We start from the raw sequence: 17,157 nt of genomic DNA on the forward strand, positions 1-17,157 counted from the left end.
ACAGCAGAAGTCGCTCAGGAGGGCGACCAGGGTGCAGGACAGATGGCAGAGGTCGCTCTGGAGGGTGAATGAACATGAGGAGCTGCTCTGGAGGTTGGGCTGCAGGCCGGCAGCGAAGGCAGAAACCCTCTGAAAGTCGGACTCCAGACCAACAGGGAAGGGGAAGGCGAAGGTGGAACCCCTCTGGAGGTCAGGCTGCAGGCCAACGGGGAAGGCGAAGGATGGGCCCCTCAGGGGGCAAAGCCACTGGGGATGCTGCTGCAGACTCTGGGGGCGACGCCACTGGAGTTTCGGGAAGTGGAGATCTGGCCTTCCTGGGAAAGCAGGAACCACAGGGACCCGGGAGCCAGAGGAAACAGCCGCACAGGAACCCAATGACCAGTGACTCCACGACTTCAGGTGGACAGGGACAGGATGGTTGCAGCTCAGGGACGGGGGACTGGCGCAGCTCAGGGACGGGGGACTGGCGCAGCGGCCCAGCAGGAACAGAGGATTGCTGCAGCGGCCCAGCAGGAACAGAGGATTGCTGCAGCGGCCCAGCAGGAACAGAGGATTGCTGCAGCGGCCCAGCAGGAACAGAGAGTTGCTGCAGCGGCCCAGCAGGAACGGGGAGTTGCTGCACGCCAGCAGGAACAGAGGGTTGCTGCGACGGCCCAGCAGAAACGGGGAGTTGCTGCACGCCAGCAGGAACAGAGGGTTGCTGCACGCCTGCAGGGACAGGAGGTTGGGACTTTGTGACAATGGGGAGCGGAGACTCTGAGGCGCTGGAGCGGACAGGCGGCAAGGTGACCCAATGAACGGTGTTGTCATCTGCATTGACGACCGGACTTCTGGTTGGCGATCCAAGGGCCTCCCAGAGCCAGGCTGGTGCTCAAATAGCAGTCCTGAACCAGAGCAGCATCGGGACTAGCAGGTTGGTGGTAGGCAGTCCAGGAGGGGCTGAGGACTGCCTGGTCGAGAAGCAGACTGCTGGCTAGCTGAATCTTTGTTGGCATATATAGCTGCTTGAAAGCAGAAAAACTCAAACAGAGTCATTTGAGCAGGAACATCAAGCGTGGAAGAAGCAGAATGCTGGTGGCTGGCCAGCTTGGAGGCCCCTCTGGCTGATCGAGGTCCCCCCAATGCCAGATGGGTTCCTTGGAAAGGATTCGTCTCTGCTGGGTCCATGTCTGGTTGAGTTGTACTGTCAGGGTGGGTGAGTGGAGCAGGTGGACCCAAATGCAGAGACGGTAGGCAGGGAAAATCCGATGCAGATATATTTAATGAAAATGCAAAAAGTCACAGGAACAAACCAGAATGCAGGAGACACAGGAACACTAACCAGGAATATCAAACAGAAGCAGACAACTCGACAAGGACCGAACTGAAAACTAACCTATAAATAGACAGGGATTGCAAATGAAACACAAGTGAGGGAAACGAAACACAGGTGAGACACATGAAATAATCAAACACAGGAAGTAAAGTGACCAGACACAAGGAGGAAATATTTCAAAATAAAACAGGAACTAAAGTAAACAAACAGGTGACACAAAAAACACAGGAGGAACACACAAGGGCCCAGAGAAAACCAAAACCAGGAAACAAATGCAACACAAATGAAAGAGTCCCTAAAAAAGTCCAACTAAAAACAGAAAAAGTCTGAGGGCATCTGAAGGATAACAAAGACCAAGGAAGTCAAAAGAACAAAAACACAAAGAGTCCAAAAAACAGAAAAAGTCCCGGTAGGACGTGACAGTGGCAGTCCAAAAGAAAGGAGAGGTTGTCCTTGATATCCCGCCAGAACTGTTTAATTGGTGTACAGTCCCATGTGGCATGCATATAGGTGTCAGTAGTGTTTTGTGTACAATAAGGACAAATTTAAGTGTCTATAAAACCCATTTTGAACATCTTTTCCCCATGTGTAGTGTACTCAATGAATGATCTTATATCATATGAGCTGGATATTCGTGTTAGAGGATAGAGAGAAGATGGTTTTGCAGATTTGAGTCCAGAAGTCGGCACTGGGGTCAATTTGTAGATCATGTTCCAATTTTTTGGTAGTGACGGATATTGTTAAGTCAAATGTGGAATTATCTTGTAGATTTTAGATTTTTTTTTTGTTTTAGTTGTGATGTTGATTAGGTTTGATGGTAACAGAGGTAATTCCAGGTTAGATGATTTGATGTTGATTTTAGTTTGAATGGAGGACTTAATCAATAGAAATTCTAGAAAGTCATTCTCCTCAATGCTGTACTTCTAGCTGCTGCAAGTAGTTCCTAGAAGATGGTGAATAAAGATGGGGAGAGTGGGCATCCTTGCCTGGTACCCCTGTACAGTGAAGCATTGTGATGTGATGTTCTATGAGGATATGACTTGTGTCTTTCAGTTTTTTTTAGTATTTAATAACTGCATCTCATCTTCTTTTCTGTTTTCTCCACTAATAGAGATATCTAACCACGAGACAGCACTGTTAATCATATATTATATTTCAAGTGAAAATAAGTTTTACTTTGTAACCTCAGTGTGAAATATAATCTGTCCATCTTGTGGTAAAGTCACCATAATCACCTCTAAACTGCAAGGAGACTTCAAAACATAACTGGCTGTCCTGCAGGAAGAGGTGGATGAATACTTGGAAGAGGAGGTTCCACAGTAAAAAAAAACTGAAAGTAAGTCGACAGAACTGAAGACAACGACAAACAACTGTGATTTCAGGCTTTCAGGTCAAAAATACAACAGGCCCTCTGCACACCCGGTGAGTACAGTTGATAATATTCACTGTATTTTACAGTAATCAAAAGGAAATCAGGAGAATACTCACACAACGACAACAATTCTAGAAAAGTCTGACATGGCAGTTTTTTCTGTTAAGGCATTGGGAGGTGTGCTGTTGGTTGTCATTCTAGATATTTTCCTTTTCACTTGTTGGTATTAGATGGGTTTATTTTAGGGATTTATTTCAACATGAATTTTGCTCATTTCAGTTTCATTTTTATTTGACACTTTTACTTTCATTCATAGACATGGCAGCCAACAGTCTCTTTTCTGAAGAAGTTCTCTGTGACGTCTGCACTGAAACCAAATTGAAGGCCTTGAAGTCCTGCCTGGTGTGTCTGACTTCATACTGTGAGACTCACCTGGAGCTTCACCAGAAAATCACATTTATGACAAGACATAAGCTGATTGATCCTGTGAAAAACCTAAAAGACAGAATGTGTAAGAAGCATGATCGACCTCTGGAGCTGTTCTGCAAGACTGACCAGATATGTGTGTGTCAGTCCTGTGCTGAGTCAGATCACAAGAGACACCACATCATTCCTATGATAGAAGAATATGAAGGGAAGAAGGCTGAGCTGGGAAAGACAGAGACTGATGTTCAGCAGATGATTGAAGAGAGACGACTGAAGATTCAGCAGATCAAACAGTCAGTAAAGTTCAGCAAGGAAGATGCAGACAGAGAGACAGCAGACAGTGAGAAGGTCTTCACTGATCTGATCCAGTCTATTAAGAGAGATCTGGCTCAACTCATTGACATGATTGAGGAGAAGCACAAAACAACAGAGAAACAGGCTGAAGGCTTCATCAAAGAGCTGGAAGAGGAAATGTCTGAGCTGATGAAGAGATGTGCTGAAGTGGAGCAGCTCTTATGTACTGAAGACCACCTCCAGTTCCTCCAAAGCTTCTCATCCCTGAACCCTGCTCCATCCACCAAAGACTGGACAGACATCAGAGTTCAGTCATCATATGAGGAGACTGTGAGGAGAGCTGTGGCTCAGCTGAAGGACACACTCAGTAAGGAGCTGGAGAAGCTGCGTGTTCATTTTGAGCTGAGGAGGGTCCAGCAGTTTGCAGTGGATGTTACACTGGATCCTGATACAGCACATCTTCATCTCATCCTGTCTGATGATGGGAAACAAGTCAGTCATGGTGATGTAAAACAGATTCTTCCAGACAACCCAGAGAGATTTTCCTCAGCTTTAGGTGTGTTAGGAAAGCAGCGTATGTCTTCAGGAAGATTTTACTTTGAGGTTCAGGTTAAAGAGAAGACTGACTGGATTTTAGGAGTGTCCAGAGAGTCAATAAACAGGAAGGGCTACTTTATATTGTCCCCTGAAAATGGCCATTGGACTGTGGGCTTAATGAAGGGAAATGAGTACAAAGCTCTTGCTGGTCCGTCAGTCTGTCTCCCTCTGAGGTCAAAGCCTGAGAAGGTGGGGGTGTTTGTGGATTATGAGGAGGGCCTGGTCTCCTTCTATGATGTCGATGCTGCAGCTCTCATGTATTCCTTTACTGACTGCACCTTCACTGAGAAACTCTGCCCATATTTCAATCCCTCCCATAATGCTGACGGTGAAAACTCCCCCCCTCTAGTCATCTGTCCTGTCAGTAACACAGGTTAGACTCATCATTTCATTTCCAAAGAAAGTGTGCCCTGTCACTCTAGTTAATGTGGTTATTGGTATATTCTAAACAACCTCTTATTTTTATGTATCCAGTTAATACAGTTTGCAGAAAAATATTAATCACTGAAGTTCAATCTCATGTCTCCTTATGTAATTATGTTGACGGAGATTAATTATACACACATCAAGTAGGTGCAAGGCTATCAGGAAACAGCATCAATGTAAAAGGTAACACCTGCACACTTACTCCAGGCCACAAAAGTTTAATAATGACGTTTCGATCCTACTTAGATCTTCGTCAGGTCAGAGTGTTTAAAAAATGGAAAACACAACCATATTTATACATCATGCACACCAATAGGCTGACAAGTTCTATGATGGCAAGTGTGCTTAAACATCCAAACCACTCAGGGTGTTAAACATCCAAAAACAATGAACAATTCAATAAAGTACATAGAAGACACAGTGATACAAAAACCATACTTCAAAATATCAAACATGCATCTTAATAGTGCTGTCTAGTCTTTCTCTATAATCCAATTCAAATTTCATCCCTCATTATTTTAATATTTGAATTTTAAATGCTCAAATTTTGCCTATTATTAATATTTACTATGTACCTATACACTGTATACACAGGCTTATGCATTGCCAATGCCACTATCAGCAGGTGGTTGTTATACATTCTGTCCACTAGAGGTCATTCCAACATTACCAATAAATAGGTGATAGCTTTCTTGCTAAGTAACAATTAAGCTTAGGCGCAAAATGAATCATGTTAATCAAAATATTAAATAAGCTTTCATCATATATATATTCATAGTAATTAAACTACACATTTAACTGAAATATATATAAATCCACGTCAGCATGCGCTTGTTTACATCAATACATGACATGTTATTTTGGGTCAGGATGCAGTGCAAGTCTAAATGATAGTGTGAGTAAGAGCTGTGTGTCCAAACCCTGCACTGCAGTTGCAGCACTGATCATTCAGGCTCAAGTCTTTTACTGTGGGCCTGCTTTTGTTTCATTTTTACATTTGTGGACAGAAATCCAAACACTTTCCACACATCGCTTCTTAAATGGTCAGGAGTGGTGATCTCCCTGAGTGCATCGCTTCCTGCCATTTCTGATATTGTGACATTACGTTAGCACAATGAATGTGAGATTGTGATTCAGTCAGACTCAGAAAATGTTATTGTTCATCAGTAGCAGGGTTTTCACTAGTGTATTGCAAGCCTGGCTGCCAGGCCTGAGTTGACCCCCACCAGGCCTGAGCATCAGGGATTTTTAAAAAAATGTATTTTAAGATGTTTTTTTAAACTAAAATGTGTTGTACAAGTAGAATAGCTCCTCTAAGGAATAGCTCAGTGCATAGCGAGTGTGTGGTCTAGAGAGAGAGAGAGAGAGAGAGAGAGAGAGAGAGAGAGAGAGTGCAAAGCCAACAGACCTACGTCTTATATATAAACATTATATCAGATTCATCATCCCATATATCATATATATCCTCATATGTCCTTATGTAATTACATCTTATCTATATTCAGTAAATCTGAAACTTGTCTACGACAATGTAAAAATATAATAAAAAATGTTAGAATGAGAGAGAGAGAGATCAGTTAACTGTAAAGGCAGTGTATTTACAAATATATTGTTCTGAATATTAGACACAGTTTAAGAATCATTGTGATTTCAGGAGAGTTTGTGGTTAAGAAATAATTCTGCAATGTATATGTCTCATTTAAATCATTAATGAAAACTAATAAAATCGAATGAGGAAAGTTTGTTTGAGTCTATGTCCGATGTTTTCTTGTACAGTATGTCAAAATTGCTGAACATTTGATATCAAAGATTGAAAAGTCTTTTTATTCCTACAAGGTCATCAACAATTTTGAGCATAGAAATAAACCATGTCTGTTCCACTGATTAAACAATTAAGACATATCATTAAAAATGCAATCAGCTGTTCTCAGCTGTTGTCAGTGCCAGAAAAGTAACCATGCACATTTGCTCAGTACTGTAATTAAATACAATTCTGAAGTAATTGCACTTCAGTACTTTAATTCTATGCTATTTTGTACTTCTACTCCACTACGTTTCAAAGGCAAATATTGGACTTTTTGCTCAACTACACTTACCTGACAGCTGGAGTTTGATTATTTTGTAGATTAAGTACAGTGGCCCTGAAGTGCACATCACAACGACATAGGAAAACACAACAGCAAATCAAAAAACACAACAACAAATAACAAAACACGACAACAAATAACAAAACACAACAACAAATGACAAAACACAACAACAAAAGAGAAAACACAAAAACAAATAACAAAACACAACAGCAAAAGTAGAAAACACAACGACATGAACTTCTACCGGAAAAGGTAGGTATCGACAAAGCTTGTTGCTGATTGGACGCTCTCCTGTTGACAAGAATCATCAATGATTGGACAGACGCACTGTCTGTCTTTTTAACAGGAAGGAGGAGGGGGAGGCATTTGGGGTCCGCGTAATCTCCACCCAAAGCTGTGTTCAACTTGATTAATAACAGGATAAACAATCAATGTATTTCTTTGTTTTTCTGTTTTTCATGTGAAGTAAAAAAAAAACCCCAAAAAAACGAAAATTCACATGCTCTCATATATATATATATATATATATATATATATATATATATATATATATATATATATATATACACACACACACACATATATATACATATATATATATATATGTATATATAGAAATAAGCTTTTCCAGCTTCTGGACATTCTTTGGGCCAGGAAATAAACTCATTTACCCCATTTCCCTGACAACAGCATGTAGTGCTGCTGATCCATATAAAGTTCAGAAAGTATGGACCATATTCACATGGTTGCCATTTTCCTCTGATGTCACGCTCAGGGTGGGAAGCTGTCAAGTAAAGCCTGTGTGAGAGTGGCAAAATGGTTGCTTGAACAATTGTATTTCTTTTTGAGACCACAGTTGTAGTTTCACTTCTTTTTGGGACCACAGTTGTAGTTTTCTCAGTCTGATTAGAAGCTTCTCCATCTGGTTGCTAATGCAATGGCACTGACCTACTGTTACCCTAGCCTGTTAGCACTTGCTACCACCAATGTTACTGTGAAAAAAAAAAAATTAAACAGCTCGCAAGGTAATTAAATCTGTATGTACGTTGCTGTGTGAAAGTTAATCAGGGATCCTTTCTAAGAAATTGAACAAAGTCAGCTCATGCATCATCGCAGACAGGCTGGGAAAAAAAAGCTGCTAACGTTAGCTAGCCTGCTACTTTAAATACATTGATACTTAATACTTATGTGCCTTTAATTTAGTAACATTTTAAATGCAGGATGTTTGCTTGTGTGGCGCATAGGAAATTTCCACTGGTTTCAATGTTATTTTTTTATATGTATAAAACTTTATTTATTATGAATGTTTCGTGGTTTATATTTTCTTTGTTTTGTTCGTTTTCTTCTCACAGTTAACAACGTTTATTTTCAGTTTGTTTGTAACGGTTAGTAACGTTTATTTTCAGTTGTTTACAACGGTTATAGAACGTTGTCAGTTAGAGCCAGAGCCCGAACAGCTGATTAGCAGCACTGTTGTTTACCGTTGTCAAGGCAACCAGGTGCTCACGTTGTAATACATCACGCATAAACAGAGAGGATGAATGAGGGAGATTATATTGTAATGTAAATGTTCAATGCTCTGTTATAGACGATCATTTTTAATAGCTAGTTTATAGTGGAAATAGCTAGTTTATACATGATTACTGTATTTTGAAATATTGAGTTTTAATATTATATTATTATTGTTTTGTATTGTCATTGTATTGTTCCAACTAATTTAAGTTGGCAGTTATCGTTAAAAGAGTAAAGCTACACTGAAGATCAGCTGACTCACAAAGTGTTAATTTGTTCTTTCAGAATAAATTATTTTTCTAAAATATGTCACCCCTTGAGTGAGCTTCCACTCTATGGGCGTAACACTTGCGATGCATTATTTTGCAATGCACCTGCATCTGGACACTTCCTCCACCACTGATTATTATTGGCATGAGCTAAGAACCTCCATCATGGCCACCAGAGGGCTTGATAGACCTGAAAATCCCCACTAAAGGTTCTGATGAACTGCTTGCAACAGATATGTTCTGCATCAGCTGCAGTTTGCTAGCAGAGAGCAGCTCCTCTGCTCCTCTGAGCTCAGCAACTCACACAACATCAGACAGAGAGACATCACAGAACTGACTGAAAATCTGAGAACTCACACATGCAGCACTGGGCACACGAACGCTGTAAAGATTCTCAGTGACACTGATTTCCAGCTTGAATTTACTCTTAAAAGACTTTTCTGGTGATTTTGCAGTTATGCTACAAATGAATACTCTACATTCCTGCTAACTGCTTCAGTACTTCACATTTTTGAATATATTTCACTACTTTCCAGGCAGCTGCTGCTTTCCTTGGGCTTCATACTCTATCGCAGTGAGCATCAAGTCTGTGTTAATTATTGTCAGAGTTATGTTTAGATTAAACATAACTGTATACACATAACAGGCAAAAAGAGGTCAAGTATAATTTGTGTGGAGATCAAGAGTTAAGACTATTAATAAACAGATTCCAGATTATGTCAAAATCATAGTTTTGCTTTTGATGGACGCAGATAATTTTTCCATTGACATGTTTTCAATAAATGGATTTTCCCAAATTGTAATATTGATTTTATTCCTTGATTTCCAGTTCATGAGGATAGTTTTCTTGGCGATGGTTAAGGCAATGGAGAGTATTCTACTGGATGTGTTGTTTAGGTTTATGTTGGAAATGTCTCCTAGTAGGCAGAGTAAAGGGGATGATGGGATGTGGCAGCCCAAAAAAAAGGAGAGGTTGTCCTTGATATCCCGCCAGAACTGTTTAATTGGTGTACAGTCCCATGTGGCATGCATATAGGTGTCAGTAGTGTTTTGTGTACAATAAGGACAAATTTAAGTGTCTATGAAACCCATTTTGAACATCTTTTCCCCATGTGTAGTGTACTCAATGAATGATCTTATATCATATGAGCTGGATATTCGTGTTAGAGGATAGAGAGAAGATGTTTTTGCAGATTTGAGTCCAGAAGTGGGCACTGGGGTCAATTTGTAGATCTTGTTCCCATTTTTTGGTAGTGACGGATATTGTTAAGTCAAATGTGGAATTATCATGTAGATTTTAGATATTAGTTTTTTTTAGTTGTGATGTTGATTAGGTTTGATGGTAACAGAGGTAATTCCAGGTTAGATGATTTGATGTTGATTTTAGTTTGAATGGAGGACTTAATCAATAGAAATTCTAGAAAGTCATTCTCCTCAATGCTGTACTTCTAGCTGCTGCAAGTAGTTCCTAGAAGATGGTGAATAAAGATGGGGAGAGTGGGCATCCTTGCCTGGTACCCCTGTACAGTGAAGCATTGTCATGTGATGTTCTATGAGGATATGACTTGTGTCTTTCAGTTTTTTTTAGTATTTAATAACTGCATCTCATCTTCTTTTCTGTTTTCTCCACTAATAGAGATATCTAACCACGAGACAGCACTGTTAATCATATATTATATTTCAAGTGAAAATAAGTTTTACTTTGTAACCTCAGTGTGAAATATAGTCTGTCCATCTTGTGGTAAAGTCACCATAATCACCTCTAAACTGCAAGGAGACTTCAAAACATAACTGGCTGTCCTGCTGGGAAGAGGAGGATGAATACTGGGAAGAGGAGGTTCCACAGTAAAAAAAACTGAAAGTAGTCAACAGTAGAGCAGAACTGAAGACAACGACAAACAACTGTGATTTCAGGCTTTCAAGTCAAAAACACAACAGACCCTCTGCACACCCGGTGAGTACAGTTGATAATATTCACTGTATTTTACAGTAATCAAAAGGAAATCAGGAGAATACTCACACAAGGACAACAATGCTAAAAAAGTCTGACATGGCAGTTTTTTCTGTTAAGGCATTGGGAGGTGTCCTGTTGGTTGTCATTCTAGATATTTTCCTTTTCACTTGTTAGTATTAGATGGGTTTATTTTAGGGATTTATTTCAACATGAATTTTGCTCATTTCAGTTTCATTTTTATTTGACACTTTCACTTTCATTTTTAGACATGGCAGCCAACAGTCTCTTTTCTGAAGATCAGTGTCCGTGCTCCATCTGTCTGGGTAATGCCCAGTGTCAACGTCCCAGGTGTGAAGAGCTTTCTGACAAACAACCTGAACTGCAGGTCAAAACCTTTCGATCTCAGCCGGCTGCTCAGTTCAGACAGTCAGTTCAAAAGAAAATCAGCAGCAGCTCAGAACAAGAAGAAGAAAAGGAAGAAGTAGTTCTCTGTGATGTCTGCGATGAAACCAAACTGAAGGCCTTGAAGTCCTGCCTGGTGTGTCTGACTTCATACTGTGAGACTCACCTGGAGCTTCACCAGAAAATCACAGTTATGACAAGACATAAGCTGATTGATCCTGTGAAGAACCTAAAAGACAGAATGTGTAAGAAGCATGATCGACCTCTGGAGCTGTTCTGCAAGACTGACCAGATATGTGTGTGTCAGTCCTGTGCTGAGTCAGATCACAAGCTTCATCACATCGTTCCTATGATAGAGGAATATGAAGGGAAGAAGGCTGAGCTGGGAAAGACAGAGACTGATGTTCAGCAGATGATTGAAGAGAGACGACTGAAGATTCAGCAGATCAAACAGTCAGTAAAGTTCAGCAAGGAAGATGCAGACAGAGAGACAGCAGCCAATGTGCAGGTCTTCACTGATCTGATCCAGTTTGTGGAGATAAGTCTGGCTGAGCTTATTATGATGATTAAAGAGAAGCACAAAACAACAGAGAAACAGGCTGAAGGTTTCATCAAAGAGCTGGAAGAGGAAATCTCTGAGCTGATGAAGAGATGTGCTGAAGTGGAGCAGCTCTTACGTACTGAAGACCACCTCCAGTTCCTCCAAAGCTTCTCATCCCTGAACCCTGCTCCATCCACCAAAGACTGGACAGACGTCAGAGTTCAGTCATCATATGAGGAGACTGTGAGGAGAGCTGTGGCTCAGCTGAAGGACACACTCAGTAAGGAGCTGGAGAAGCTGCGTGTTCATTTTGAGCTGAGGAGGGTCCAGCAGTATGCAGTGGATGTGACTCTTGATCCTGATACAGCACATCCTTATCTCATCCTGTCTGATGATGGGAAACAAGTCAGTCATGGTGATGTAAAACAGATTCTTCCAGACAACCCAGAGAGATTTTCCTCAGCTTTAGGTGTGTTAGGAAAGCAGCGTATGTCTTCAGGAAGATTTTACTTTGAGGTTCAAGTTAAAGAGAAGACTGGCTGGATTTTAGGAGTGTCCAGAGAGTCAATAAACAGGAAGGGCTACTTTATATTGTCCCCTGAAAATGGCCATTGGACTGTGGGCTTAATGAAGGGAAATGAGTACAAAGCTCTTGCTGGTCCATCAGTCTGTCTCCCTCTGAGGTCAAAGCCTGAGAAGGTGGGGGTGTTTGTGGATTATGAGGAGGGTCTGGTCTCCTTCTATGATGTCGATGCTGTAGCTCTCATGTATTCCTTTACCGACTGCACCTTCACTGAGAAACTCTGCCCATATTTCAATCCCTCTCATAATTCTGACGGTGAAAACTCCCCCCCTCTAATCATCTGTCCTGTCAGTAACACAAGTTAGACTCATCATTTCGTTTCCAAAGAAAGTGTGCCCTGTCACTCTAGTTAATGTGGTTATTGGTATATTCTAAACAACCTCTTATTTTTATGTATCCAGTTAATACAGTTGGCAGAAAAATATTAATCACTGAAGTTAAATCTCATGTCTCCTTATGTAATTATGTTGATGGAGATTAATTATACACACATCAAGTAGGTGCAAGGCTATCAGGAAACAGCATCAATGAAAAAGGTAACACCTGCACACTTACTCCAGGCCACAAAAGTTTAATAATGACGTTTCGATCCTACTTAGATCTTTGTCAGGTCAGAGTGTTTAAAAAATGGAAAACACAACCATATTTATACATCATGCACACCAATAGGCTGACAAGCTCTATGATGGCAAGTGTGCTTAAACATCCAAAAACAATGAACAATTCAATAAAGTACATAGAAGAAGCAGTGATACAAAAACCATACTTCAAAATATCAAACATACATCTTAATAGTGCTGTCTAGTCTTTCTCTATAATCCAATTCAAATTTCATCCCTTATTATTTTAATATTTGAATTTTTAATGCTCAAATTTAGCCTATTATTAATATTTACTATGTACCTATACACTGTATACACAGGCTTATGCATTGCCAATGCCACTATCAGCAGGTGGTTGTTATACATTCTGTCCACTAGAGGTCATTCCAACATTACCAATAAATAGGTGATAGCTTTCTTGCTAAGTAACAATTAAGCTTAGGCACAAAATGAATCATGTTAATCAAAATATTAAATAAGCTTTCATCATATATATATTCATAGTAATTAAACTACACATTTAACTGAAATATATATAAATCCACGTCAGCATGCGCTTGTTTACATCAATACGTGACATGTTATTTTGGGTCAGGATGCAGTGCAAGTCTAAATGATAGTGTGAGTAAGAGCTGTGTGTCCAAACCCTGCACTGCAGTTGCAGCACTGATCATTCAGGCTCAAGTCTTTTACTGTGGGCCTGCTTTTGTTTCATTTTTACGTTTGTGGACAGAAATCCAAACACTTTCCACACATCGCTTCTTAAATGGTCAGGAGTGGTGATCTCCCTGAGTGCATCGCTTCCTGCCATTTCTGATATTGTGACATTACGTTAGCACAATGAATGTGAGATTGTGATTCAGTCAGACTCAGAAAACGTTATTGTTCATCAGTAGCAGGGTTTTCACTAGTGTATTGCAAGCCTGGCTGCCAGGCCTGAGTTGACCCCCACCAGGCCTGAGCATCAGGGATGTTTTAAAAAAATGTATTTTAAGATGTTTTTTTAAACTAAAATGTGTTGTACAAGTAGAATAGCTCCTCTAAGGAATAGCTCAGTGCATAGCGAGTGTGTGGTCTAGAGAGAGAGAGAGAGAGAGAGAGATAGAGAGATAGAGAGAGAGAGAGAGAGAGAGAGAGAGAGTGCAAAGCCAACAGACCTACGTCTTATATATAAACATTATATCAGATTCATCATCCCATATATCATATATCATATATATCCTCATATGTCCTTATGTAATTACATCTTATCTATATTCAGTAAATCTGAAACTTGTCTACGACAATGTCAAAATATAATAAAAAAAATGTTAGAATGAGAGAGAGAGATCAGTTAACTGTAAAGGCAGTGTATTTACAAATATATTATTCTGAATATTAGACAGTTTAAGAATCATTGTGATTTCAGGAGAGTTTGTGGTTAAGAAATAATTCTGCAATGTATATGTCTCATTTAAATCATTAATGAAAACTAATAAAATCAAATGAGGAAAGTTTGTTTGAGTCTATGTCCGATGTTTTCTTGTACAGTATGTCAAAATTGCTGAACATTTGATATCAAAGATTGAAAAGTCTTTTTATTCCTACAAGGTCATCAACGATTTTGAGCATAGAAATAAACCATGTCTGTTCCACTGATTAAACAATTAAGACATATCATTAAAAATGCAATCAGCTGTTCTCAGCTGTTGTCAGTGCCAGAAAAGTAACCATGCACATTTGCTCAGTACTGTAATTAAATACAATTCTGAAGTAATTGCACTTCAGTACTTTAATTCTATGCTATTTTGTACTTCTACTCCACTACATTTCAAAGGCAAATATTGGACTTTTTACTCAACTACACTTACCTGACAGCTGGAGTTTGATTATTTTGTAGATTAAGTACAGTAGCCCTGAAGTGCACATCACAACGACAAATAGGAAAACACAACAGCAAATCAAAAAACACAACAACAAATAACAAAACACAACAACACATGACAAAACACAACAACAAAATAGAAAACACGACAACAAATAACAAAACACAACAAATAACAAAACACAACAACAAATAACAAAACACAACAGCAAATAACAAAACACAACAAATAACAAAACACGACAACAAAAGAGAAAACACGACAACAAACAACAAAACGCAACCGTAGACGCAGACAACACGATCGCAAAAGTAGAAAGCACAACGACATCAACCTCTACCGGAAAAGGTAGGTATCGACAAAGCTTGTTGCTGATTGGACGCTCTCTATTGACAAGGATCATCACTGATTGGACGGACACACTGTCTGTCTTTTTAACAGGAATGAGGAGGGGGAGGCATTTGGGGTCCGTGTAAACAATCAATGTATTACTTTGTTTTTCTGTTTTTCGTGTGAAGTTAAAAAAAAACAAAAAAACAACGAAAATTCACATGCACATATAGATAGATAGATAGATAGATAGATAGATAGATAGATAGATAGATAGGACGGTGCCTCCTTCAGTGCCAAATGACAAATGTTTTGTCATTTGTCGTCGTGTTTTCCTATTTGTCATTGTGATGTGCACTTCAGGGACACTGTAATTAAGAATTTACATACGTGCATTGTAATGGCTTAAACAACCCAGCAGTGTACAAAGGAGTTCAAATTAGCTGTAACTTGACATGCTACAACATTAAAATGTTGCTCACATGTTAATGCATCAATGCACCAATAATCACTCTGAAAGTGGCCATTCAGCGTGAGTATTTTCACTATTGATACTTTAATTACATTGATACTGAATACTTCTGTGCTTATTTCAATTAAATAACATTTTAAATAAATGACCTTTGCTTGCAATTTATTACTTTGCATTGCCGTATTACTTCTCTTACTTGTGTTAAAGAATCTGGACGCTTCCTCCACCACTGGCTATTAATGGCATGAGCTGAGAGCCTCCATCATGACCACCAGAGGGCATGATAGACCTGGAAATCCCCACTATAGGATCTGATGAACTACTGGCAACAGAGATGTTCTGCATCAGCTGCAGTTTTCTGGTAGAGAGCAGCTCCTGTGTTCTTCTGTCTGGATGAGCTCAGCAACTCATACAACTTCAGACAGAGACCACACAGCACTGACAGAAAAAATCTGAGAAGTCACACATGCAGCATTGGGTAACCATACACTGTAAAGATTCTTTGTGACACTGATTTCCATCTTGAATTTACTCCTAAAAGACCATACTGGTGATTCTGCAGTTCTGCTACTGTGCAAATGATTATTCTACATTCCTGCTAACTGCTTTTGCAAGTCATGCTGCAGTGCTTCATATTTTGAATATATTTTCCCTACTTTCCAGGCAGCTGTTGGTTTCCACTCATTTATTCTGTGGTATTTAATTCAACTTTCTCGGGCTTCATAATCTATCACAGTGAGCATCAAGTCTGCTTTAATTATTGTCATAGTTATGTTTAGATAAAATGTAGTATGAGCTTTTAAGTCAATTTTGACTTAAATTGCATTGATGTTCACTGTTACAGATTAAGAATTGTATATGTAGTCAGTATGTATGTATACATATGTGTATGTGTGTCTCATACGTATATGCAAATGTGTACACTATTTGTAACTAAGATGACAGAATAACTTGTAAAAATACTGGAATGATTAATGAGGTACCTTCAAAGGTGTAAAAATATTTTCATCACTGTATGACAGTGTCACTTGTTTGTTAAAGGACCATGATACTTTCATCAGTTTTCTATAAGCACCTGTTTACGGCCAGAAGGCTGGATATGAAAACATTTCCAGCCAACTACTTTCTTACTGTTTTTTTTTTTTTTATAGCGAGTTGCTTCTCACCCTATTGATGTAAAGTGGCCTTGCATCCTGTTGAGCGGAGCCTACATCATGACACTCACTGCTTGTTTGTGTGTACATGCGCGTCAGTCACACAAGAAGTAGGCAGGACAGGTAATGAGACCACAAATTTGTGGCGTTTGCCAACTTAAGTTCAAATGGTTTTCTGCTTCTTTCCAGCAAACAAAATAGACACATGGCCTTTTGTCATTGTGACCTGCTTTTCATGCTGATTGTGTCATGCTTATTTATGGAGGTGTTGTGTTGTGTACGTGTTCAAAGCAACAAGTATCAGATCAACCTAAGTGGGTAGGTTCAGGTCTGAAAAGTGGAGCCAATGTGGAAATGCCTGAAACCTGCGTTCTCTCTAATGGCCATCATGGGGCAACTCTACTGGCCCCAAAATAAGTCAGATTGTATGGAAGTCTATGAGAAAATGGCCATACTTCTCATTTACTTTATTACCTCAACACTTTCCTAATGAGTTTATGTTCTCAATCGCTACTTTCAAGTCTTCTTCAATACAGCATGATGTTCATTTTGTAATTATGGTCACATTTAATATAAATTTGACAATAAAGCAGGGAATGCTTTAGGGCATGGCTACCTTGTGATTGACAATTTGCTACTATGGCGACAACATTGGTTAGGTAACGTAAACATGGCGTAACCCCAGATTGACAGAGTATAGGCGTAGACTTAGCCGTTGCTATTTCAGTGTCTTCGGTTCTTGAAAGTAAATTGTAAAATTCTTGTGGCTTAAAAAAGTCTTTTTCAGCATTTAGTTGCACTAAAAGACCCTTTAATGAATTGGATGTTCAGTTTTTCCAGTAAGTACATTTTGTTTTAATGGTTTTAAGCTGTTTTTTTGTTAGCGAAAATTAGTATTAGCATTATCATAGTTAACCATTGACTGTAAATACACCGTGCTAACCAAGCTAGCA

General features: G+C 39.4%; 2 protein-coding genes across 2 annotated transcripts; both read left to right on the forward strand.

The window, feature by feature from the left end:
• The first annotated feature begins 1,762 nt into the window (after positions 1-1,762).
• On the forward strand, positions 1,763-5,822 carry LOC121890717 (zinc finger protein RFP-like). The gene is made up of 2 exons (XM_042403212.1): positions 1,763-2,737; positions 3,004-5,822. The coding sequence occupies exon 2, from the start codon at positions 3,006-3,008 to the stop codon at positions 4,380-4,382; it is 1,377 nt and encodes a 458-aa protein (XP_042259146.1). The 5' UTR covers positions 1,763-2,737; positions 3,004-3,005; the 3' UTR covers positions 4,383-5,822.
• Positions 5,823-10,571: 4,749 nt separating this feature from the next.
• On the forward strand, positions 10,572-13,503 carry LOC121890718 (zinc finger protein RFP-like). Its single transcript, XM_042403213.1, has one exon. The coding sequence runs from the start codon at positions 10,851-10,853 to the stop codon at positions 12,084-12,086; it is 1,236 nt and encodes a 411-aa protein (XP_042259147.1). The 5' UTR covers positions 10,572-10,850; the 3' UTR covers positions 12,087-13,503.
• The last annotated feature ends 3,654 nt before the right edge of the window (positions 13,504-17,157 follow it).

The sequence above is a fragment of the Thunnus maccoyii genome, chromosome 23 (genome assembly GCF_910596095.1).
Source record: "Thunnus maccoyii chromosome 23, fThuMac1.1, whole genome shotgun sequence".
Lineage (NCBI taxonomy): Eukaryota > Metazoa > Chordata > Actinopteri > Scombriformes > Scombridae > Thunnus > Thunnus maccoyii.